This window comes from Lissotriton helveticus, chromosome 3_1, assembly GCF_964261635.1.
Source record: "Lissotriton helveticus chromosome 3_1, aLisHel1.1, whole genome shotgun sequence".
Classification (NCBI taxonomy): Eukaryota; Metazoa; Chordata; class Amphibia; order Caudata; family Salamandridae; genus Lissotriton; species Lissotriton helveticus.
In genome coordinates this window covers 49,253,794-49,278,661 of record NC_136061.1, presented here as the reverse complement: position 1 = coordinate 49,278,661, position 24,868 = coordinate 49,253,794, and the positions used below count along the sequence as shown (strand labels likewise).

Genomic DNA, 24,868 nt, shown 5'->3' with positions numbered 1-24,868 from the left:
ATGGCCTCTTCTAGTGGGAGTCACAATGGCCTCTTCTAGTGGGATTCACAATGGCCTCGTCTAGTGGGATTCACAATGGCCTCTGCTGTTGGGATTCACAATGGCCTCTGCTGTTGGGATTCACAATGGCCTCTTCTAGTGGGATTCACAATTGCCTCTGCTGGTGGTATTCACAATGGTCTCTGCTGTTGGGATTCACAATGGCTTATTGTAGTGGGATTCACAATGGCCTCTTGTAATGTGATTCACAATGGCCTCTGCTGTTGGGATTCACAATTGCCTCTTGTAGTGGGATTCACAATGGCCTCTTCTAGTGGGATTCACAATGGCCTCTGCTGGTGGGATTCACAATGGCCTCTGCTGTTGGGATTCACAATGGCCTCTTCTAATGGGATTCACAATGGCCTCTGCTGTTGGGATTTACAATGGCCTCTGCTGTTGGGATTTACAATGGCCTCTTCTAGTGGGATTCACAATGGCCTCTGCTGTTGGGATCTACAATGGCCTCTTGTAGTGGGATTCAAAATGGCCTCTGCTGTTGGGATTCACAATGGCCTCTTGTAGTGGGATTCACAATGGCCTCTTCTAGTGGGATTCACAATGGCCTCTGCTGGTGGGATTCACAATGTCCCCTTGTATTGGGATTCAGAATGGCCTCTCCTAGTGGGATTCACAATGCCTCTGCTGTTGGGATTCACAATGGCCTCTGCTGTTGGAATTCACAATGGCGTCTTGTAGTGGGATTCACAATGGCCTCTGCTGTTGGGATTCACAATGGCCTCTTCTAGTGGGATTCACAATGGCCTCTGCTGGTGGGATTCAAAATGGCCTCTTCTAGTGGGATTCACAATGGCCTCTGCTGGTGGGATCTACAATGGCCTCTTGTAGTGGGATTCACAATGGCCTCTTCTAGTGGGATTCACAATGGCCTCTTCTAGTGGGATTCACAATGGCCTCTGCCTTTGGGATTCACAATGGCCTCTTGTAGTGGGATTCACAATGACCACTTCTAGTGGGATTCACAATGGCCTTTGCTATTGGGATTCACAATTGCCTCTTGTATTGGGATTCAGAATGGCCTCTCCTAGTGAGATTCACAATGGCCTCTGCTGTTGGGATTCACAATGGCCTCTGCTGTTGGAATTCACAATGGCCTCTTGTAGTGGGATTCACAATGGCCTCTGTTGTTGGGATTCACAATGGCCTCTTCTAGTGGGATTCACAATGGCCTCTGCTGGTGGGATTCACAATGGCCTCTTCTAGTGGGATTCACAATGGCCTCTTCTGGTGGGATTCACAATGGCCTCTTGTAGTGGGATTCACAATGGCCTCTTGTAATGGGATTCACAATGGCCTCTTCTAGTAGGATTCACAATGGCCTCTGCTGTTGGGATTCACAATGACCTCTTGTAGTGGGATTCACAATGACCTCTTCTAGTGGGATTCACAATGGCCTCTGCTGGTGGGATTCACAATGGCCTCTGCTGTTGGGATTCACAATGGCTTCTTGTAGTGAGATTCACAATGACCTCTTCTAGTGGGATTCACAATGGCCTCTGCTGTTGGGATTCACAATGGCCTCTTGTAGTGGGATTCACAATGGCCTCTGCTGTTGGGATTCACAATGGCCTCTTCTAGTGGGATTCACAATGGCCTCTGCTGGTGGGATTCACAATGGCCTCTGCTGTTGGGATTCACAATGGCCTCTTGTAGTGGATTCACAATGGCCTCTTCTAGTGGGATTCACAATGGCCTCTGCTGGTGGGATTCACAATGGCCTCTGCTGGTGGGATTCACAATGGCTTCTTGTAGTGAGATTCACAATGGCCTCTTCTAGTGGGATTCACAATGGCCTCTGCTGTTGGGATTCACAATGGCCTCTTGTAGTGGGATTCACAATGGCCTCTGCTGTTGGGATTCACAATGGCCTGTTCTAGTGGAATTCACAATGGCCTCTGCTGGTGGGATTCACAATGGCCTCTGCTGTTGGGATTCACAATGGCCTCTTGTAGTGGGATTCACAATGGCCTCTTCTAGTGGGCTTCACAATGGCCTCTGCTGTTGGGATTCACAATAGCCTCTGATATTGGAATTCACAATGGCCTCCTCTAGTGGGATTCACAATGGCCTCTGCTGGTGGGATTCACAATGGCCTCTGCTGTTATGATTCACAATGGCCTCTTGTAGTGGGATTCACAATGGCCTCTTGTAATGGGATTCACAATGGCCTCTTGTAGTGGGATTCACAATGGCCTCTTCTAGTGGGAGTCACAATGGCCTCTTGTAGTGGGATTCACAATGGCCTCGTCTAGTGGGATTCACAATGGCCTCTGCTGTTGGGATTCACAATGGCCTCTGCTGTTGGGATTCACAATGGCCTCTTCTAGTGGGATTCACAATGGCATCTGCTGGTGGGATTCACAATGGTCTCTGCTGTTGGGATTCACAATGGCTTCTTGTAGTGGGATTCACAATGGCCTCCTGTAATGTGATTCAAAATGGCCTCTGCTGTTGGGATTCACAATGGCCTCTTGTAGTGGGATTCACAATGGCCTCTTCTAGTGGGATTCACAATGGCCTCTGCTGGTGGGATTCACAATGGCCTCTGCTGTTGGGATTCACAATGGCCTCTTCTAATGGGATTCACAATGGCCTCTGCTGTTGAGATTTACAATGGCCTCTTCTAGTGGGATTCACAATGGCCTCTGCTGTTGGGATCTACAATGGCCTCTTGTAGGGGGATTCACAATGGCCTCTGCTGTTGGGATTCACAATGGCCTCTTCTAGTGGGATTCACAATGGCCTCTGCTGTTGGGATTCACAATGGCCTCTTGTAGTGGCATTCACAATGGCCTCTTGTAGTGGGATTCACAATGGCCTCTGCTGGTGGGATTCACAATGGCCTCTTGTATTGGGATTCAGAATGGCCTCTCCTAGTGGGATTCACAATGCCTCTGCTGTTGGGATTCACAATGGCCTCTGCTGTTGGAATTCACAATGGCCTTTTGTAGTGGGATTCACAATGGCCTCTGCTGTTGGGATTCACAATGGCCTCTTCTAGTGGGATTCACAATGGCCTCTGCTGGTGGGATTCACAATGGCCTCTTCTAGTGGGATTCACAATGGCCTCTGCTGGTGGGATCTACAATGGCCTCTTGTAGTGGGATTCACAATGGCCTCTTCTAGTGGGATTCACAATGGCATCTTCTAGTGGGATTCACAATGGCCTCTGCCTTTGGGATTCACAATGGCCTCTTGTAGTGGGATTCACAATGGCCTCTTCTAGTGGGATTCACAATGGCCTCTGCTGTTGGGATTCACAATGGCCTCTTGTATTGGGATTCAGAATGGCCTCTCCTAGTGAGATTCACAATGGCCTCTGCTGTTGGGATTCACAATGGCCTCTGCTGTTGGAATTCACAATGGCCTCTTGTAGTGGGATTCACAATGACCTCTGTTGTTGGGATTCGCAATGGCCTCTTCTAGTGGGATTCACAATGGCCTCTGCTGGTGGGATTCACAATGGCCTCTTCTAGTGGGATTCACAATGGCCTCTGCTGGTGGGATTCACAATGGCCTCTTGTAGTGGGATTCACAATGGCCTCTTGTAATGGGATTCACAATGGCCTCTTGTAGTGGTATTCACAATGGCCTATTCTAGTGGGAGTCACAATGGCCTCTTGCAGTGGGATTCCCAATGGCCTCGTCTAGTGGGATTCACAATGGCCTCTGCTATTGGGATTCACAATGGCCCTGCTGTTGGGATTCACAATGGCCTCTGCTGTTGGGATTCACAAATGCCTCTTCTAGTGGGATTCAAATAGCCTCTGCTGGTGGGATTCACAATGGCCTCTGCCGTTGGGATTCACAATGGCTTCTTGTAGTGGGATTCACAATGGCCTCTTGTAATGTGATTCACAATGGCCTCTGCTGTTGGGATTCACAATGGCCTCTTGTAGTGGGATTCACAATGGCCTCTTCTAGTGGGATTCACAATGGCCTCTGCTGGTGGGATTCACAATGGCCTCTTCTGTTGGGATTCACAATGGCCTCTTCTAATGGGATTCACAATGGCCTCTGCTGTTGGGATTTACAATGGCCTCTTCTAGTGGGATTCACAATGGCCTCTGCTGTTGGGATCTACAATGGCCTCTTGTAGTGAGATTCACAATGGCCTCTGCTGTTGGGATTCACAATGGCCTCTTCTAGTGGGATTCACAATGGCCTCTTCTGTTGGGATTCACAATTGCCTCTTGTAGTGGGATTCACAATGGCCTCTTCTAGTGGGATTCACAATGGCCTTTGCTGTTAGGATTCACAATGGCCTCTTGTATTGGGATTCAGAATGGCCTCTCCTAGTGGGATTCACAATGGCCTCTGCTGTTGGGATTCACAATGGCCTCTGCTGTTGGAATTCACAATGGCCTCTTGTAGTGGGATTCACAATGGCCTCTGCTGGTGGGATTCACAATGGCCTCTTCTAGTGGGATTCACAATGGCCTCTGCTGTTGGGATCTACAATGGCCTCTTGTAGTGGGATTCACAATGGCCTCTTCTAGTGGGATTCACAATGGCCTCTTCTAGTGGAATTCACAATGGCCTCTGCTGTTGGGATTCACAATGGCCTCTTGTAGTGGGATTCACAATCGCCTCTTCTAGTGGGATTCACAATGGCCTTTGCTGTTGGGATTCACAATGGCCTCTTGTATTGGGATTCAGAATGGCCTCTCCTAGGGGGATTCACAATGGCCTCTGCTGTTGGGATTCACAATGGCCTCTGCTGTTGGAATTTACAATGGCCTCTTGTAATGGGATTCACAATGGCCTCTGCTGTTGGGATTCACAATGGCCTCTTCTAGTGGGATTCACAATGGCTTCTGCTGGTGGGATTCACAATGGCCTCTTCTAGTGGGATTCACAATGGCCTCTTCTAGTGGGATTCACAATGGCCTCTTGTAGTGGGATTCACAATGGCCTCTGCTGGTGGGATTCACAATGGCCTCTTCTAGTGGGATTCACAATGGCCTCTGCAAGTGGGATTCACAATGGCCTCTTCTAGTGGGATTCACAATGGCCTCTGCTGTTGGGATTCACAATGGCCTCTTGTAGTGGGATTCCCAATGGCCTCTGCTGTTGGGATTCACAATGGCCTCTTGTGGTGGGATTCACAATGGCCTCTGCTGTTGGGATTCACAATGGCCTCTTGTGGTGGGATTCACAATGGCCTCTTCTAGTGGGATTCACAATGGCCTCTTGTAGTGGGATTCACAATGGCCTCTGCTGGTGGGATTCACAATGGCCTCTTCTAGTGGGATTCACAATGGCCTCTGCAAGTGGGATTCACAATGGCCTCTTCTAGAGGGATTCACAATGGCCTCTGCTATTGGGATTCACAATGGCCTCTGCTGTTGGGATTCACAATGGCCTCTTCTAGTGGGATTCAAAATGGCCTCTGCTGGTGGGATTCACAATGGCCTCTGCCGTTGGGATTCACAATGGCTTCTTGTAGTGGGATTCACAATGGCCTCTTGTAATGTGATTCACAATGGCCTCTGCTGTTGGGATTCACAATGGCCTCTTGTAGTGGGATTCACAATGGCCTCTTCTAGTGGGATTCACAATGGCCTCTGCTGATGGGATTCACAATGGCCTCTTCTGTTGGGATTCACAATGGCCTCTTCTAATGGGATTCACAATGGCCTCTGCTGTTGGGATTTACAATGGCCTCTTCTAGTGGGATTCACAATGGCCTCTGCTGTTGGGATCTACAAAGGCCTCTTGTAGTGAGATTCACAATGGCCTCTGCTGTTGGGATTCACAATGGCCTCTTCTAGTGGGGTTCACAATGGCCTCTTCTGTTGGGATTCACAATGGCCTCTTGTAGTGGGATTCAGAATGGCCTCTCCTAGTGGGATTCACAATGGCCTCTGCTGTTGGGATTCACAATGGCCTCTGCTGTTGGAATTCACAATGGCCTCTTGTAGTGGGATTCACAATGGCCTCTGCTGTTGGGATTCACAATGGCCTCTTCTAGTGGGATTCACAATGTCCTCTGCTGGTGGGATTCACAATGGCCTCTTCTAGTGGGATTCACAATGGCCTCTGCTGTTGGGATCTACAATGGCCTCTTGTAGTGGGATTCACAATGGCCTCTTCTAGTGGGATTCACAATGGCCTCTTCTAGTGGAATTCACAATGGCCTCTGCTGTTGGGATTCACAATGGCCTCTTGTAGTGGGATTCACAATGGCCTCTTCTAGTGGGATTCACAATGGCCTTTGCTGTTGGGATTCACAATGGCCTCTTGTATTGGGATTCAGAATGGCCTCTCCTAGTGGGATTCACAATGGCCTCTGCTGTTGGGATTCACAATGGCCTCTGCTGTTGGAATTTACAATGGCCTCTTGTAATGGGATTCACAATGGCCTCTGCTGTTGGGATTCACAATGGCCTCTTCTAGTGGGATTCACAATGGCCTCTGCTGGTGGGATTCACAATGGCCTCTTCTAGTGGGATTCACAATGGCCTCTTCTAGTGGGATTCACAATGGCCTCTGCTGTTGGGATTCACAATGGCCTCTTGTGGTGGGATTCACAATAGCCTCTGCTGTTGGGATTCACAATGGCCTCTTGTGGTGGGATTCACAATGGACTCTTCTAGTGGGATTCACAATGGCCTCTTGTAGTGGGATTCACAATGGCCTCTGCTGGTGGGATTCACAATGGCCTCTTCTAGTGGGATTCACAATGGCCTCTGCAAGTGGGATTCACAATGGCCTCTTCTAGTGGGATTCACAATGGCCTCTGCTGTTGGGATTCACAATGGCCTCTTGTAGTGGGATTCCCAATGGCCTCTGCTGTTGGGATTCACAATGGCCTCTTGTAGTGGGATTCACAATGGCCTCTGCTGGTGGGATTCACAATGGCCTCTTCTAGTGGGATTCACAATGGCCTCTGCAAGTGGGATTCACAATGGCCTCTGCTGGTGTAATTCACAATAAACCTTTGCTGGGGTAAGTCACAATAGTCTCTTCTGGTGTAATTCACAAAAGTCTCTTCTGGTGTATTTCACAATAGTCTCTTGTGGTGTAATTCTCGATAGTCTCTTCAAGTGTGATTCAAAATAATCCTTTGCTGGGGTAATTCACAATGGCCTGAGCTGGTGTACTTCATAATAGTCTTTACTGGTGTAATTCACAATGGCCACTACTGCTGTAGTTCACAATGATCTCTGCTGGTGTAATTCCCAATAATCACTGCTGGTGTATTTTACAATGGCCTCTGCTGGCGTAATTCGCAATGGCTTCTGGGTGTGTGATTCCATTACACAAGAGACAATCATGAATTACACCAGTGGAGACCATTGTGAATTACACCTGCAGACACTATTATAAATTACACCAGCAGAGGCCATTGTGAAACATACCAGCAGAAAGTTAAAGTTAAAGTTAAGGGTTTTGTAGAGCGCTCTTAGACCCAATGGTTTCTTGGCGCTAGGACAGCCGTAAGGGGAGGCAGAAAGGCGGACTACTCAACAAATGCTTGCAAGAAGAGCCCGGTCTTCCGTTCCCTACGAAAATCCAAATAAGAAGCAGAAGTACAAATAGTGAGGGGTAAAGAGTTCCAAAAGGAGGGGGCCAAAAAAGAAAAACTCATGCCACCATGTTTCTTCCTTCTGCAACGGGGAATGCATAAGAGATGTTTGGAGGAAGACCGGAGGTCATGAGTAGGGACGTACGCCTTGAGTTTAGCAGCGATGAAGGCTGGGGCTGTGCCGGCTAGAGCTTTGAAGACCAGGCAACCAAGTTTAAAGCGGGAGCGTGCAAAAAGAGGCAACCAGTGTAACGCTTTTAAAAGTGGAGTGACATGGTGGTGTTTAGGAAATTTGTAGACTAACCTAGCCGCCTGGTTCTGAATTAATTGAAGACGGCGGAGCTCGTAAGCCGGAATACCGATGTACAGAGCATCGCCGTAGTCAAGACGAGATACGACCATGGCTAGCAGGATAAGTTTCAATGCTGCATTGGAAAAGAAGCGAGCAATTTTACGTATAATATGTAAATTGAGAAAACAAGATGAAACCACCGCACTAACTTGAGAGTGCATGGAAAGATCACTGCTAACTCGGATGCCAAGGCTCTTGACAGAAGCTGAAGGGGAAGGTGACAGACCATGGGAAGAAGGCCAAAAAGAAGGTGACCAGGGACTGGAGATACCCCCAGTAAGCACTAACTCGGTCTTGTCAGGATTAAGCTTAAGGTGGTTAGCACTCATCCAGTCGCTCATAACAGATTGAAAGTTAGAAACAGAGGAGGAAGAGGAAGAAATATTAAAAATAAGTTGGAGGTCATCGGCATAATTGAATACCGTGACGTCCAGTTTTTGAAGAGCAGAAATAAGAGGAAGAATATACAGGTTAAAGAGAAGAGGGGAAAGAGAAGGCCCTTGGGGAACACCACAAGTGATAGAACAGGCAGCAGCAGAAAAGCTGTCCAACTGGACGGCCTGCTGACGGTTCTCCAAAAATGAGGAGACCCAGGCCAGGGAAGGGCCCCGAAGGTTGGTGCCCTTGACATGAGCGATCAGAATGGTATGATCGACCGCTGACATGTCCAAGAGGACCAATGCCTGGAAAAAATTGGCATCGGCTCCACATCTGAGTTCATCCATCACAGAGAGGATGGCCGACTCAGCAGAATGCACGGGGCGAAAGCCTGCCTGGTGAGGATCTTGAAAATGTGTATTCTCGATGAAGGAACTAAGGCAGGCTGTCACATGACTCTCCAAGATTTTTCCCAAAAAAGGGAGCAAAGAGATGGGATGAAAATTACAAGGAGAATTTGGGTCAGCTCCAGCTTTCTTCAGGATGGGAATAATTTTAGCCGATTTAAAAAAATCGGGGACCGTCCCTGATGACAGAGAGTTGTTGAGAAGTGAAAGAGGGGGGTCCAAGCAAACCGAAAAAAACTCTTTTAGTATATGAGCAGGACAACTGTCAGAAGGGGAACCGGATTTAAGTAAGCAAAGAAAAGTTTCCCTAGAAATATGAGGGAAGATTTCCAGGGAAAAAGAGTAAGGGGGAAGGTCTGGACATTGAAAATTGGGAGAAGGAAGGGAATTATTGGCATTGATTATGCAGATTTTATCAATAAAATACTGATTAAGAGAATTGCAGAGGGTTTGTGAAGGAAGAGGCTTGAGAGTAACTCTTGCAGAAGCGGACAGGTCATGAACAATAGAAAAGATGTCTTTAGGCTTATTGGCAGATAGGAGAATTTTAGACGTAAAATAATCGGATTTGGCCTGGAGAATGGATTTCTTGTAATCTTGTAATAATGTAAGGTACAAAGTTGTTAAGGTGGAACAGTACCTCTGCCTGCAGAAGCCACAGTGAATTACACAGCAGTGACTCTTCTGTATTTCACCATCAACAACTATTGTGAATTACACCAACAGAGACTAGTATGTATTACACCAGAAAAACGACTGTGAATTACACCAACAGAGACTAGTATGTATTACACCAGTAAAACTATTGTGAATTACACCAGCAGGGATCGTCATGAATTTAATTACAATACCAAAGGCCATCACAAATTACACCACAGAAGGCCATGATGAATTACACCAGCTTAGGACTTTATCAATTACACCGGTGACGACTATGAGGAATTACTAAGCAGAGGCCATGATGAATTACACCGACAAAGGCCAGCGTACATTGCACTGGGTCTTATCTCGAAGAAGTCAAGGACACAATTGAGGTATATCAGACCTTTGTCAGAACTAAACCCATGTGTTGCAAAGCTCTGTCTTCCCACGTCCACCATCCATAATCCAATCATCAAGCCAAAGAGATGCCAAAATGTAATTTTTCATTTCCCCTTTTCACATTGAAAGCTAAGATAAACTGTTATGATACTGTGATCATGAGTTACTTCACAGATGTGTCCTATTTATAGCGCAACTAATCTGTTTGCACAGAGAGCAAATTAAGCAACCTTGTAATTAGGGAAAAGACTCTTGGGTACTGGTATACGGCATTCATGAGGATATTGTCTTCTATTTTTTTTTATTTTTACTAAATGTTTTTGGAAAGGGTTTAACCACCATAACTTTTCTATTTATAGGAGTGTGACCCCCAGAGGCCTGACCCCAGTATTACAACAACATTGATGTTTAAGAGTGGGACCCCCAGAGACCTGCCCCAGTATTACCACAACATTGATGTTAATGAGTGTGACCCCCCAGAGGCCTCCCCCTGTATTATCACAACATTGATGTTTATAAGAGTGCGACCCCCAGAGGCCTGTTCCAGTATTACCACAACATTGATGTTTATAAGAGTGTGACCCCCAGAGACCAGCCCCAGTATTACCACAACATTACTGTTCATAAGAGCGTGACTCCCAGAGACCTGCCTCAGTATTACCTGCGTCTCCGTCAGCATCAGCGACGTGGCCACCTCGAAGCGCTTTGGCCGGGACAGGTACTTGTTGACTTTGAACTGATTCTCCAGTTCCAGGAGCTGTTGGCTGGTGAAGGCGGTGCGGGGCCGCCGGCACTTCCCCATCAGGCCGGCCTGTGCTGAGGCTGTCGGGAAGAAGAAAAGCAATTCCAAGGTGAGGAGCCAAGCTAGAGTCTCATGCCTGTGCATCTGCACAGATGTTGTCTCCACCCTAAACAAATGGCACAACAAGTCACCTTACAAGATGCGTGACCTGCCAGGGACTTCAATAGTTGCATGCAACACAGAAGAACGGATGTAACTCATACATGAGAAGCCCCTTTATAGAAAGAACCAAAACCAGCAGGATGTAAATAACTGCCCCTGCTCTGCTTGCTGTAGTCCCCAGTGAGCCCTCCTTCCCAGCATTACTGCCCATCAGAGACACGGCATGAACTGTAGAGAGCACAGCCTTCACGGTGAGACACTCAGCATATACCACCTTTACTGTTACTGAGCACTAGGCTTTCACTATTCTTACAGGAAGCTTTCCCCACACTGGACACTCAGTGTTATCACAGGAAGCTTTTACACGCCAAGCCTTCAAGGCATTGGACATTCAGTGTTATGACAGGAAGCCTTCAAGGCATTGGACATTCAGTGTTATGACAGGAAGCCGTTACAGCACTGGATGCTCAGTGTTGTCACAGGAAGTCTTCACATAGGAAGCCTCTAAGGCACTTGACACTCACTGTTATCACAGGAGGCTTTCATACAGGAAGCCTTCAAGGCACTGGACACTCAGCTTTTACACGTCAGCTTTTACACGTCAAGGCACTGGACACTCAGCATTATCACAGGAAGCTTTTACACGCCAAGCCTTCAAGGCACTGGACACTCAGCTTTTACATGCCAAGCCTTCAAGGCACTAGACACTCAGCCTTATCACAGGAAGCTTTTACACGCCAAGCCTTCAAGGCACTGGACACTCAGCTTTTACATGCCAAGCCTTCAAGGCACTAGACACTCAGCCTTATCACAGGAAGCTTTTACACGCCAAGCCTTCAAGGCACTGGACACTCAGCATTATCACAGGAAGCTTTTACACGCCAAGCCTTCAAGGCACTGGACACTCAGCTTTTACATGCCAAGCCTTCAAGGCACTGGACACTCAGCTTTTACACGTCAAGACTTCAAGGCACTGGACACTCAGCATTATCACAGGAAGCTTTTACACGCCAAGCCTTCAAGGCACTGGACACTCAGCATTATCACAGGAAGCTTTTACACACCAAGCCTTCAAGGCACTGGACACTCAGCATTATCACAGGATGCTTTTACACGCCAAGCCTTCAAGGCACTGGACACTCAGCGTTATCACAGGAAGCTTTTACACGCCAAGCCTTCAAGGCATTGGACATTCAGTGTTATGACAGGAAGCCGTTACAGCACTGGATGCTCAGTGTTGTCACAGGAAGTCTTCACATGGGAAGCCTCTAAGGCACTTGACACTCAGTGTTATCACAAGAAGCTTTCATACAGGAAGCCTTCAAAGCACTGGACATTCAGCATTATCACAGGAAGCCTTTACACACGAAGCCTTCAAGGCACTGGACACTCAGCATTATCACAGGAAGCTTTTACACGCCAAGCCTTCAAGGCACTGGACACTCAGCTTTTACACGCCAAGCCTTCAAGGCACTGGACACTCAGCATTAGTCAAGTCAAGTCAAGAGTTCTTTATTCGATGATTAAAAATCACCATAAAAACACAAATATATACAACTAATTAAAATCCGATTAAATCATTATCAGAACCCTGCTTGTAGTACAATCTATTTTTTAAAAGAGAGTTAACAATATAGATGCATTGGAGGTCTTATCAATCAATCCCCCCCTCTAGTTACCCTCAGTCGGACCGCCACTTTAATAAAATTCATAATACAACGTAATGTCAATGGGTCAATCGCTTGTTGTAAATAAAGTATAGCAGCTTTAGCATGTTTCAATTTAGCTTGTTTTAGAATATCTACCAAGAATCTTCGCCTGGGCATTGAATAAAAAGAACACAGTAATACAAAATTAAGGGAGTCCTGCGGAGACCTATTGTCGCAGCCGCAGGATCCCTTCTGCTCAATTGTAGTTAAAAACCCTGAAGGAGACGCTAATAAATATGGTAATAAATTGAGCCTAAAACGACACATTAAAAACCTATCATGGACATTATACATGAGGTATAAGTATGGCTCCATTCCCTCGGTGCTTTTGATAAGACTATGGGCACTCACAGTTTTTTTGGACCCTTCAACCTCAGCTCTGTGTTTTGTTTTCTGGGCTCTCTTTACGATCACTATGTCCTGAGGTACGATTGCTACCGGATCGACAAAGAGATTCTTATAGCCAAGGGTTTCTAGGCTTGCCTTTACATAGTTGAGCCTTGGAATGCTCATGCTTTTATCTCTTCCTAGGCAATCCCTTAGAATTTCCCTACTTAAGGACGCCTCAGGATTTGTCCGAATTTTCAACCAGGCCAGGATGGGTCTAAGCTTCACCAAATCTTCACGGTATGGCCTCCCTAATGCTCTATGTGCTATAACAGCAGGGGTACTTTGTGGGACTTTCAAAATAGATCGAAAATATTTATTTTCCTCCTGCTGGAGTTGCGTGATGTTAGCAAAGCCCCATACCTCTGCCCCATAAGTGACTTTGGAGCAGCACATAGAGCCATAAAGGTTCATCACTTGTTCGGGGCACCATCTGTCTACCCTCCGCCCATAGCTTGCAATAGCACCATTAGTGGAAATCATTTTACAACACGGCTCCTCCACTAGGGAATTAAATTTTAAAGACCCATCAAATAGTAAGCCTAGGTAAGAAAATGTTTTAACCCTTTCTATTTTGTGGCTTCCTATCATAAAAGTGGATTTGGTGCAAGGTTTATTGCCTGCCAACAGTACATATGACTTGCCCAGGTTGACGGACAGTTCTAAAGATTCCATAAATTTAACAAATCCATCAATTAAAATCTGTAGACTCTTTGGCGTACGCGCGAGCAGGACCGCGTCATCCGCGTAAAGTAAAACCGGGATGAAACATGACCCTACTCTTGGACAATCTGTCTTTAAATTCAACAAAAACTGATCTAAATTATTTATATAGAGTGAGAATAAAAAAGGGGCGAGAATACAGCCTTGCCGTACCCCGCTCCTACATGGGAATGATTCAGTCAACCCACCCTCCTTGTTATACCGTACTTTTGCTGAAGTGTCACTATGAAGCTCCCTGAAGATGTTAATCAGGCCAACATCAATCCCCATAAGAGTCATCATAGCCCAGAGCTTATCCCTATTCACACGGTCGAAGGCGGCTGCCAAATCCATGAACCCCAAATAGGTGGCTTCATTGCTGGCTTTGGTGTATTTAGCAGTCAGCATATAGAGGTTCAGGCATTGATCGCTAGTAGACCTCCCTATCCTAAAGCCGTACTGAGTGTCCGAGATGGTGTTATTTTCCTCGGTCCACTCAGACAGACGATTGAGGATGCACCGACCCCAAAGCTTAGCAGACACGTCTATCAGTGAAATCGGTCGATAGCACTGGGGGTTGTCCCTATTGCCCTTTTTAAAAATAGGGACAATTATGACCGTTGACCATGAACGGGGCAAACCACAACTAATAGCTGCATTTATAATTCTTGTCATTATAGGGGCCCACAGCTCCACACAGCTCAGGAACAAATCAGGCGGGATCCCATCTGGGCCAGGGGCTTTATTTTTTGACAAACCCTTGATTCCCGCAGTAATTTCTTTAATGGAAAAACTACTAACTGACCCTGCTGCACCATCCCTGCCTCCTCTTCAATCATTCCTGCTTCGTGGTTGTACAGCCCCTTAAAATGAGTGACTCACTGTTCCGGCAGAATATTTGTCCCAATTTCGGGGGCATTATCATCCTGAAAGCTTGGTCTGTTAATAATTCTCCAGAATTCGGTGATGTCCCCTTTTTCTGCTGCCTCTCTTAAGTCTGCCCATGCTTCCCCCTGTAGGACTAGTTTCCTTCTCTTGGTCTCGCACTTATATTTTTGTCTACACAATGCTATTTTTTGGGTACCCCTAGGCCTGGTTTTGAGGCTACGTTTAAGCTCCGTTAGAGCACGGGAGCAATCACTGTCCAACCATCTTGGTTGACAGTTTTTCCTCATAGGCGCCCTTGTTTTTAACAGCCCATCTATCAAGCTAGCAATTTGCCCAAATGCCAGGAGTAGCGGAAAACCTTCTACTGACATATCTAAGCATTCCTCGATAGCGGATTTCCCAGTATCCATCAAGGTTTTGTAGAAGGTTTCCCCGTCTAATTTAGACCACCTCAGCTGTCTGCCTGATCCGTTACCTTCTCAATGGTTGTACCAGGCTGTCTCCACCTGGACTGGGCCAAGTAAAGAAGCTCTAGTACTAAGGGATTGTGGTCACTAAATGGGCTCCATTCAATCCCTACACTGGAAATTCTGTTTTTTAAAGCTCTAGATGCTAGAATACAGTCAATAAATGAGGAACACCCTCTACCCTTAAATGTCGGGGGTAGACTACCGTCCCTCTCCACAGCCATCAAATGGTATGCTCTAGATCATGGTTATGCAAGAGTTTACTAAAGGCCAGACCTTCTTGTGTGTGGTCAAAATGTGGCCCGTTCTCCACGGGACAACGTGAACATTCCGCATCTATGGGAACTAAAGCCGGGCATAGGCGGCAGTTAAAGTCTCCCATAACGAGAATAGTAGTGGCGTAAGCCCCCTTCCTCGCTGTGGTTTCTTGGCTCAATCTATGATCCAGTTCCTGTATAAATGTGTTGTATTCTCCACTAGCCCCTTTATTGTAAACATTAAACATGGTCAACCTTAGCCCTTTGCCCCTAAACCGCACAGCCTGTAGATCATACGTGTAGGTCACACTCCTCCAAGTTGTGCATTGCTGCATGTTAGTTACACTCCTCCAAGCCATGTGTTGCTCTATGTAGGTCACAATCCTTCAGGTCGTGCGTTGCTGCGTGAAGAAGACACTCCTCCAAGTCATGCTTTACTCCGTGTAGGTGACACTCCTCCCGGTTTTGCGTGGTATCGTATAGGTCACACTCCTCCAGGTCGTGTGTTGCTCCGTGTAGGTTACACTTCTCCCGGTTATGCGTGGTATCGTATAGGTCACACTTCTCCAGGTCATGCATTGCTTCATGTAGGTCAGACTCCTCCAGGTCATGCATTGCTACGTGTAGGTCAGACTCCTCCAGGTCGTGCTTTGCTCCGTGTAGGTCACACTCCTCCTGGTCGTGCGTTGCTCCGTGTAGGTCACACTCCTCCAGGTTATGCGTTGCTTCATGTGGGTCACACTCCTCCAGGTCATACGTTGCTCTGTGTAGGTCACACTCCTCTTGGTCGTGCCTTGCTCCATGTAGGTCACACTCCTCCTGGTCGTGCGTTGCTGCGTGTAGGTCACACTCCTACAGGTCGTGCATTGCTACGTGTAGGTCACACTCCACCAGGTCATGCATTGCTTTGTGTAGGTCACACTCCTCCTGGTCGTGCGTTGCTGCGTGTAGGTCACACTCCTCCAGGTTATGCGTTGCTCTGTGTAGGCCACACTCCTCCAGGTCATGCCTTGCTCCATGTAGGTTACACTCATCCAGGACGAGCATTGCTGCATGTTGGTCACACTCCTCCAGGTCGTGCGTTGCTCTGCGTAGGTCACACTCTTCCAGGTCATGCGTTGCTCCGTGTAGGTCACACTCCTCTTGGTCGTACATTGCTGCGTGTAGTTAACAGTCCTCCAGGTCGTCCGTTGCTGCATGAAGGTCACACTCCTCCAGGTCGTGTGTTGCTCCATGTATGTCACACTCCTCTAGGTCGTGCGTTGCTCCATGTAGGTCACACTCCTCCAAGTTGTGCGTTGCTCCATGTAGGTCACACTCCTCCAGGTCATGCGTTGCTCCGTGTAGGTCACACTCCTCTTGGTCGTGCGTTGCTGCACGTAGTTTACACTCCTCCAGATCGTTCGTTGCTGCGTGAAGGTGACACTCCTCCAAGTCATGCCTTGCTCCATGTAGGTTACACTCCTCCAGGCCGTAAGTTGCTGCGTGTAGGTCACTCTCCTCCAGGTCGTGCGTTGCTCCATGTAGGTCACACTCCTCTTTGTCGTGCGTTGCTGCACGTAGTTTACACTCCTCCAGGTCGTCCGTTGCTGCGTGAAGGTGACACTCCTTCAAGTCATGCTTTACTCTGTGTAGGTCACACTCCTCCTGGTCATGCGTGGCATCGTATAGGCCACACTCCTCCAGGTCATGTGTTTCTCGTGTAGGTCACACGCCTCAAAGTCACGCACGCCAGTTCTCACAGTGAGTATTCAGCAACACTCTCCTAGTTTTTTTTCCATTCTTATTTAATTCTTTGACCATTGAGTTTACATCAACTTTACTAGCAGACTGGCCCAGGAGTTAAAACGTTAACATTTTAAATTAAGGGCTAATAAGGTGAGGAGGATATCATATTTGGGGCAAAGTAACGCATCCGCCGGACTCTAAATCAGGGCCCTGTACTGATAAAACTCTAGCGTGTCACCCCAACGTCAAGTGACAGAAGCAGCCTTCGGTGGGGACAGAGTGGCTCTTTATGAGATGCATTCTTTACAGAAATGTGATTGTCTCTGCCTCCCTTCCCCTCCCTACCGTTAGCCTCTTAACATTACTCCGCCTTTTCACTTATGCAGGTCCTCGTGCCAGCTCCCCCTACGACAGCTCTCCTGTCCGGCTTACCCACAGTCCTCTGCCCTCTGTTGCCAGTATACCTGCTGCCGTCTGTTGCTTCTTCCGCTAATTTCTTTCTCTGTTTTGCCTTTTTCTGTTCAATTTTCTGCCGCCCGTTTTGCCTTTTCTGCTCGTTTTTCTGTCCTCTCTTTTGAATGAGTGAATGAATGAAGACATTTATAAAGCAAGCAGCTACTCAACTAGAGTTTACCGGTGCTAAACAAGCCTCCCCATCAACCCAACTGACGCCCCTTGCAGCGGGGAACCAGGTCTAACGATGCTTCTAGAAGATGGCTAAGTCAATGACAGAATAGCCAGGTACAGGACATTCACATAATCCAGTCTTGAAGTGACCAGTGCCTGGACCACGGTCTTCCTACAATCAAGTGGCAGAGGGGGAAGAAATGTCCTCATTATACGCAAAAGGTGAAAGCGGGTACCTACTACTGACTGTACTTGGGCTCTCATCGAGAGAGTATCGTCTATCGTGACGCCCAGACTTTTTACTGTCTTTTGCACAGAGAGAGGAGGAGACATATCTTCGGGCCACCAGCGTCTCCATTCTTCCTGAGGTGGGGAGCCAAAAAAGATCATTTCGGACTTGTCCGGGTTATATTTTACTTGATTAATCCGCAACCATTTAAACACCTTTGTGAGGAAAATTTGAATCTTCTCACCATCGTAGTCCGCTCTCCTATCACAGGTAAAAAGGAGCTGAGTGTCATCGGCATATGAAATTATTTTAGCACCAAATGCTTCTGCCACTGGAGCCGGAGGGGACATATACAGGTTGAAAAGAGTGGGGCTATGTATAGAGCCCTGCGGAAATCCGACTTTCAGACTGGGGATAGAGGCCGCAAAGGGGGGAGTCCAAACCTCCTGACTTCTATCATCTAGAAAGGAAGAGAGCCATTCTCTGGCAGGGGTGCGAGGTCTCAGTTGTGGCAGCAACCCCTGCGACAGGTCTTGAGAAAACAGAAGGAAGAGGGAAGAAACAAACAGAAAAGGCAAACAAAAGGGCAGCAAAATGAGTGAGCAGAAAAGACAAAACAGATAACAGAAAAAACGAGCAGCAAAGGCTTTACATTGACGGTCGAAGTTCATAAAGAAAACATGCAACGAGGATACACTTGAGCCGAGGCCTGACCAGTCTCACAATAAATTCAATACCTATAAACTCTCAATATTAAGTAGTGAGACTTTTGTGTTGGACATCGGACATGTAAAAGTGTTATTCCAAGAAGCAGGGAGTGCCCTTTGCTGCTCACCTATCGAGTTTCAGATAAATAGGGCACAGAGTGATCCCTTTGTATCCGTCTCATCTATTGGCCTGGCTCGATGTGGGCAGTACACACAGTGGGTGGGAGGGGGGGTACGCCCCTGCTCTCACTGCCTCCAGTGGTGCACACATAACTTGAAGGTTACGTCTGCTGCCCGCTTCTGTGCCCCATCTGCCTCTTGTTTTCGTCTGTCAGATTCCTTCTGACAGTGGTGAGTTTTTGGATACCGAGGCAGTAGCCTCATTACTCCACATTCATTTTGAATTTTTTAGTCGCTGTTTAGGTTGCCTTATTGATGTGTGACGCGTTCTCACAGTTGAGGTTGTATCACATGGTCAGCTTAGTGATGGGCCGTGGGTAGCGGTTAATTGAGTTTGCTGAATTGTCAGCATGTTTCCTCAAAGAGTCTCGTCTTTGTCTATATAATACCTTCTGATAGTGTTGCGTTTTGGGTGCCTGCAGAGGCGATTATGCCGTCAGGCAGTGAAAGGGTTTTGGTTGCCTGCCGGGGCGGTTGCCGTCAGGCAGTGGTGAGTTTTTGGATGTTGCGTTGCTGTTTCAGTTTCACAAGGTTAGTGCTTCGATGGGCGCGTCTGTGCCCCGTCCATTCCTTCTCCATTTATAGGCGCTCTGCACACTTTCTCTTGACTTGATTGGCTGGGATAGAAAATCTGCACGTCATTTAGAAAAATATCCAAAATCTGCAGGAAACGTAGAAATCAATTTTTTTTTGGCTGAAAAGTTTTCCCCAACCCGTGACACTGTTTTTGTTTAACTCAGTACAACGCGGATACATTTTACCTTCTTAAGCCACTGCTGCGTATCTCATCTTCTCATAATGACTTTATTACTCTAGTTATTAAACGACTGAAGGATTGATTATCTGCGCTCATCCAGCTGTTGAAATCAATCCTCTGAGCGGCGGCTTCTATGAGCGTGTTGTAAACCGTGGGTGATTGCGCGCACAGCTGCAGCCGGTCCTGATAAGTTGCGCAGCCTGCAGGCACACCTGCCCCCCCCAGGAGCCCCTTATCTTGCCCCCTCCCCACTTCTTCCTGAGCTTGGCAATCAGGCGCTGCCAACAGAGGGCCTATGCGTACGGCGGAGGTGACGCAGTCACGCCTCTTTCACCAAGGCGCGCAGCATTTTCATCACGTGACCTGGACTTTGAGGTAACACTTGGGCCTCCAATAGGAGTGTCTGATTAGTCATCAAATGAACTTAAACAAGTCAAATCTGTAGACATGTTCCGGGTTAAAAAGACCTGGCAAAAATCGGGACATGGACATTTTGGTGTGTTTAGTACCGAAGTCTGCATGTTATGCCTCATTCTTGCCCTTGTTATCTCTAGGCCTGGGCTATAAACTATTTATTTATTTAAAACTTATAATGCGCGACAGCTACCCGCAATGGGTTTCCCAGCGCAAGGGATAGGCTTAATTTTAAAAAGGTAGCATAAGGCTTTAAATTTGATGCGACTCGAAACCTTGAGCCAATGTAGATCTCGAAGGGCCTGGGTGGCCGAGGATCTCCTCGGGATATTATATAGAAGTCGGGCCAATGAGTTTTGCACGACCTGTAGTTTATTTATGGTCGCAACATTGGCACCAAGGTAGAGGACGTTACCATAGTCCAGGCGAGATGTTACTAACGCCTGGACCACGGTTCTCCTGGTGGCATGAGGTAACATCCAAAGAATTTTCTGGAGCCATCTCAGGTTGGTAAAACAGATGGCAGCCACCTTGGTTGCCTGTTGTCTCATAGAAAGCATGTCATCTATGAGGAATCCAAGGTTGCGTACCACCGAGACCGGTTGAGGAAGGGGACCCATAGCACAAGGCCAGTGTTGCGGGCCCCAAAGATCTTTGTCTTTCCCCAAGATAACGATCTCGGTCTTGTCACCGTTTAGCTTGAGGAGATGCCTCTGCATCCACTCAGCCACTAGTGACAATCCGGTTTTCAGAACAGACACATTGTTGGCTTCAGTGCTGGAGAGGGAAAAGACAACTTGCCCTTGTTATCTCTAGGCCTGGGCTATGAACTATGCCCCCGTCCGCAGAGTTTGCAGAGCACACGGATCACGGAGCACACATAGTTTTTACCTCGCTCGCCAACACCGAGCGCGAGCGAGGAAAATGCAACACTAGACCACCTCCCAGAGAGATTTCTCCAGGCGGGCTGTCGCGAATGGTCGCGGCGAGAAACCTTCCGTTCGCATTGATAAAGCTACAGCTCGAGTAGAACATCAACTCGAGTGGTTGAAAGAAGCAGAGCCCTCTTGCGTTGCGCATGGTACCGTTCGCGTTGATTTTCCAGCCCAGGCCACATAACCGGCTCTAAAAATGAACACACTGAGCAACCTAACACACTCCACTGCTTACGGAACTCCGCGTGGTGCGGTAGAGTTTTTGGTCACTTCGTGGAGTTCCTCCGCAAACTCGCCCAGGCCTAGTCATCTCATCAGCTAAATTACAAACCCCAACAATTAGCACAAAGTGATGAAAGGAATGTTTAATCTAATCTCAGCCTTTGGCCATCGGAAAACTGTGCAGATATCTTTGAAATAAAATGACCTAAGTTTCAAACAGTGTCATGGAGGGACTGGTATGTGGGGGTTACAGGATGAATAATGGTTCTGTGGTTTCAGTGTTGACATTTGGGGTCTTTTACCTCTGAAGTTGTTGGACCACCCTACTACTGGATGCAAAACTGAGCACCAAGTCCAACCTTTTTGGCAGAACATTCCAGGGTTTACTCAGGAGAGGTTGTGAGCTACAGACTCAGAACTCAGCACAAAGTATTTACTCTACGCACGGCGAAATCCTACTTATTGAAGATGGAGAAGTGAGAAGCCCTGCAACACATCTTGTACATTACAGACTGATCTTGCCTCCTGACTTTGGCACAGGGCAGTGCTTAATTTGAGCCTGTGGTTTTCGGGACTCAGCACTGGCACTTAATCATCAACACCGGCGCTCGAGTACCATTTAAAGACACGTTAATTTTTGGTAGGCACAGGGAGATCAGGTGATTCTCCCAGAATCACAAGATGTTGAGCCGACGCAGTGACTCGAACCTGGTACCCCAGCTCCGACCTTGGCAGCTCTGGTCATTACGCCACATCCCTGCCCCACTTGCAGGGTTTGTTGGTTCTGTGTTAGGCAACACTAACAAAAGAAATGGTGGGAACCAGGGTCAAGTCTCGGCGTCGGCGTCAACATCCTGTGAGAAACACATAGGAGGGAGAATAACACGGAGCAAGGCAAAGTGAGAGATAGAAGAACGCAATAGAGACAGCTGGAAAACACATTCATGGAGTTTTTAACCAAAGAGAAAAATGTAGTTCCTCAAAAGTATGCAGTAGAAGGACATCATTAATGAAGCTGTGCTCAGGGGCAGGGATAAACACAAAAAGAGGAAGGAAAGCTCACATAAGTAAATAAAAAGCAAGCAATTTTGCCTGGCTATAAAGCCAACTACTAGAGAGCAAAAGATGCGTTCGAAGCTCATTGTAAGCTGACAATATTAGTTTTTACAAACCAGAAAATTTGCTCTTTCTGGTAGGCGAGTCCCAAAAACAAGTAGGTCCCTAAAAGTGAGCAGTGGAAGGATACAATTCAGTTAATCAACAGGAAGGTGAAGAGGCTATGCTCAAGGGGGGTGGGGCACAAGCAAATGAGACTGACAGTGAAGCACCCAATGATAAGCAAAGGGTGGGATGTCGGCCCACTTTACGTTTTTGGCTTGTGCTGTGTGGTAAGTGAGACTGAAATAAAGAGTCTTTTGATCCTTCCTGAGAGGGAAGACGTGAATGGGTGGATGCTGCAAGGCTGTCTGGTGCTCCAGGAAACTACATTTTGCCACCAGAGCGCCCCTGATTTACTGAAATTGCCTTACTTTGCTTCATGAAGGTTCTGACCCTAAATGCCTTCCCTTTAAACATATTTGAAAAAAAGAGAACAAAAAAACAAAAATGCGTGCCCTATAAATACACTTTGACCAAAAAACAGGAAGGTGCATTTAGAATTAAAAAACGAATGGCCCACTCTACACCCCTTCTAGGATCAGCAGAATTGAGATCACAAACCATTCAATACCTGACAATACTACAGCGAGTGACGTCACCCAACCTTTGACCGGCAGAGGGACAGGTGTGAGTGTGTCTCAATATGTTCTTAATAGGTGACTCCAGGCTAGATCGAGTTAATACCAACTAGAGGTATAAACTGCAGTTACTAGAAGTGTCAGGAGGTGAAGAGATGCACACTGACCCCAGAGCCACAAACACTGCACCTCATTCAACATGGCTTGACACCTGGGGGTAGCCAGACCTCCTGGGGAGTCTTGCACACCTATTCACAGCCCGGCTCCCCCCCCCCCCCCCGAGCTAGGTGAGGGCTCGCACAACACAAGGGATTATCTGCAGCAGGTGTGCCAGGGCACCCAATGCAAACTAAAAACATTTGCAGTCTGCACTGGGCGTTCACACAGGGAGTCCGGCTGGATTCGCACGAGGGCCGAGCCAGGGTCTGGCCCAACCGGAGGCTCAGGAGTGTCCTGGTCCTCGCGTCACTGGTGGCAGGCACCTGGAATAGAGACTCGTGACTTCACGCAGAACTTGAGCGTCTCACCCATCGCCCTATCACTGGCCTCGTGCAGTTAAAGGAGTCTCTCTCAGTCCTCATCACTGGTCTTACACACTTCAATGAAGTCTCTCTGATTCGCCATCACGGGCCTTGCACTCTTCAGTGGCGACCCACTCATTCTCCATCGTCGGTCTAATACACTTCAATGGGGTTTCACTCACTTCCCATCACTTTCCATCACTTCCCTCCTACACTTCAAAGAGTCTCACTCTATACACATCTCTGGTGCTTTACACTTACAATGGAGTCTCACTCACTGACCTTCACTGGCCTCGTGAGTCTAACAGCCTCCCTTGTTCCCCATCACCGGTACTACGTCTGTAGTATCGCTGCTGTCTGTAGTAGTGGCAGGGCCGGCCTTAGGCATGTGCAAGCTGTGCACCTGCACAGGGCCACCAAACCCCAGGGGCCACCACACCAATATATATCCTTAATATAATAATCCTCTGAGGATGGATACATATTTGCGTGGCGGCCCCTGGCAGGGATTTGGTGGCCTCCAGCTCTGTTCCACTTCCAAACACCCTGACCCCCTCTTCACTGGCCTGCGCGCTCCGCCCCGCCCGGACCCCCTCTCCCGGGGCCCCCTACCTACGCTCCCTGCCCAGGGCCGCCATGAGCCTAGAGCCGCCCCTGGTAGTGGTACTGAGTCAGCCACCTCTGAACTCGAATGTAGGGCGTGTCCCAGAAGCGCCTCTGCGAGGAACAGCGCCTTACTGCCGGCAGCAGTGACCTGTGAATGTTCAGAGCCGCGCCTCTTACACACCGAGGGTATCTAGCGCCAAGAGGATAAACTGTGGGCAGAAGTGTGAAAAGCACACAAACCTTCAGCAAACGCCGAACAATCGACCACAAATTCCTGATGGCAACAAGGAGGGGTTGCTAACACGGAAAATCTGCCCCAGCACCCTGCATGAAGCCAGCAGCTGCAGTGCTTAATTTGTAAACAAGTAAGTGCCAGGGCCCTCGTCAGGAGCCTACGGCAGCGTGCACCACCCATTGCCCCTGCCAGAGCTGCCAATGACAGGATGATGCCAACACAACTACTGACCATCACACTTCGGACTATTTCAGGCCTCTAAAGCTATAAGAATTGCTGGGGCGGCAGGTAATAGTCATTTTTAATACACTGAAGTTGTTGTGATCTCCTCTAAATTAGATTAACAGCGCCACCAGGTGGAAGACTATAATAAGCGCCAGTGTTGACAATTAAGTGCAGGTGCCAAACACGGGAAACCACGGCTCAAATTAAGCACTGACCTTCCTTTGCACTGGACCTGCACAAAAAGACAGTTTTCCAAAGTTTGACGTAAATCTGTCAAACACAAGTCTATGAAGGGAAACTTTGTAAAGTGCAAACTTGTTGAGGGACTTTCAGTAAAGTGCATATCGGTAGAGAAGCTATCTGTAAGGAGCTAATCCTTACAGGGGCGGGGGGTGGAGTTAAGTGCAGATGTGTACATTACACAAGGACAACGCTGCACAACGCAGACATGTAAAGTGCAAGTCTGGACGATGGTCATGTGTAAAGTTCAAGATGGTGGCGGGCCAGCAATCTGCCTGTCCTCAGGCATTTTTGGCCTCAGAGTTGCAACCCCAGATCTGAGCCTTGCTGCCGCTGTGTTTTTATATCCGATGGACAAGATTTGAAGGTGCCTTTTAAGAGTATCTTCAGGTTTTTAATATGCGGGGAGCATTCGAGCACAGG

The 24,868-nt window shown here is 47.7% G+C and overlaps 1 protein-coding gene across 1 annotated transcript in view; it reads right to left on the bottom strand.

The window, feature by feature from the left end:
• LOC144824394 (GS homeobox 1-like) overlaps nt 1-24,868 on the bottom strand; it is a 158,204-nt gene that overhangs the window by 24,373 nt on the left and 108,963 nt on the right. Inside the window, exon 2 of the mRNA XM_078683501.1 lies at nt 10,431-10,591. Within this exon, the coding sequence (XP_078539627.1) occupies nt 10,431-10,591 (161 nt within the window). The remainder of the gene's footprint in view (nt 1-10,430; nt 10,592-24,868) is intronic.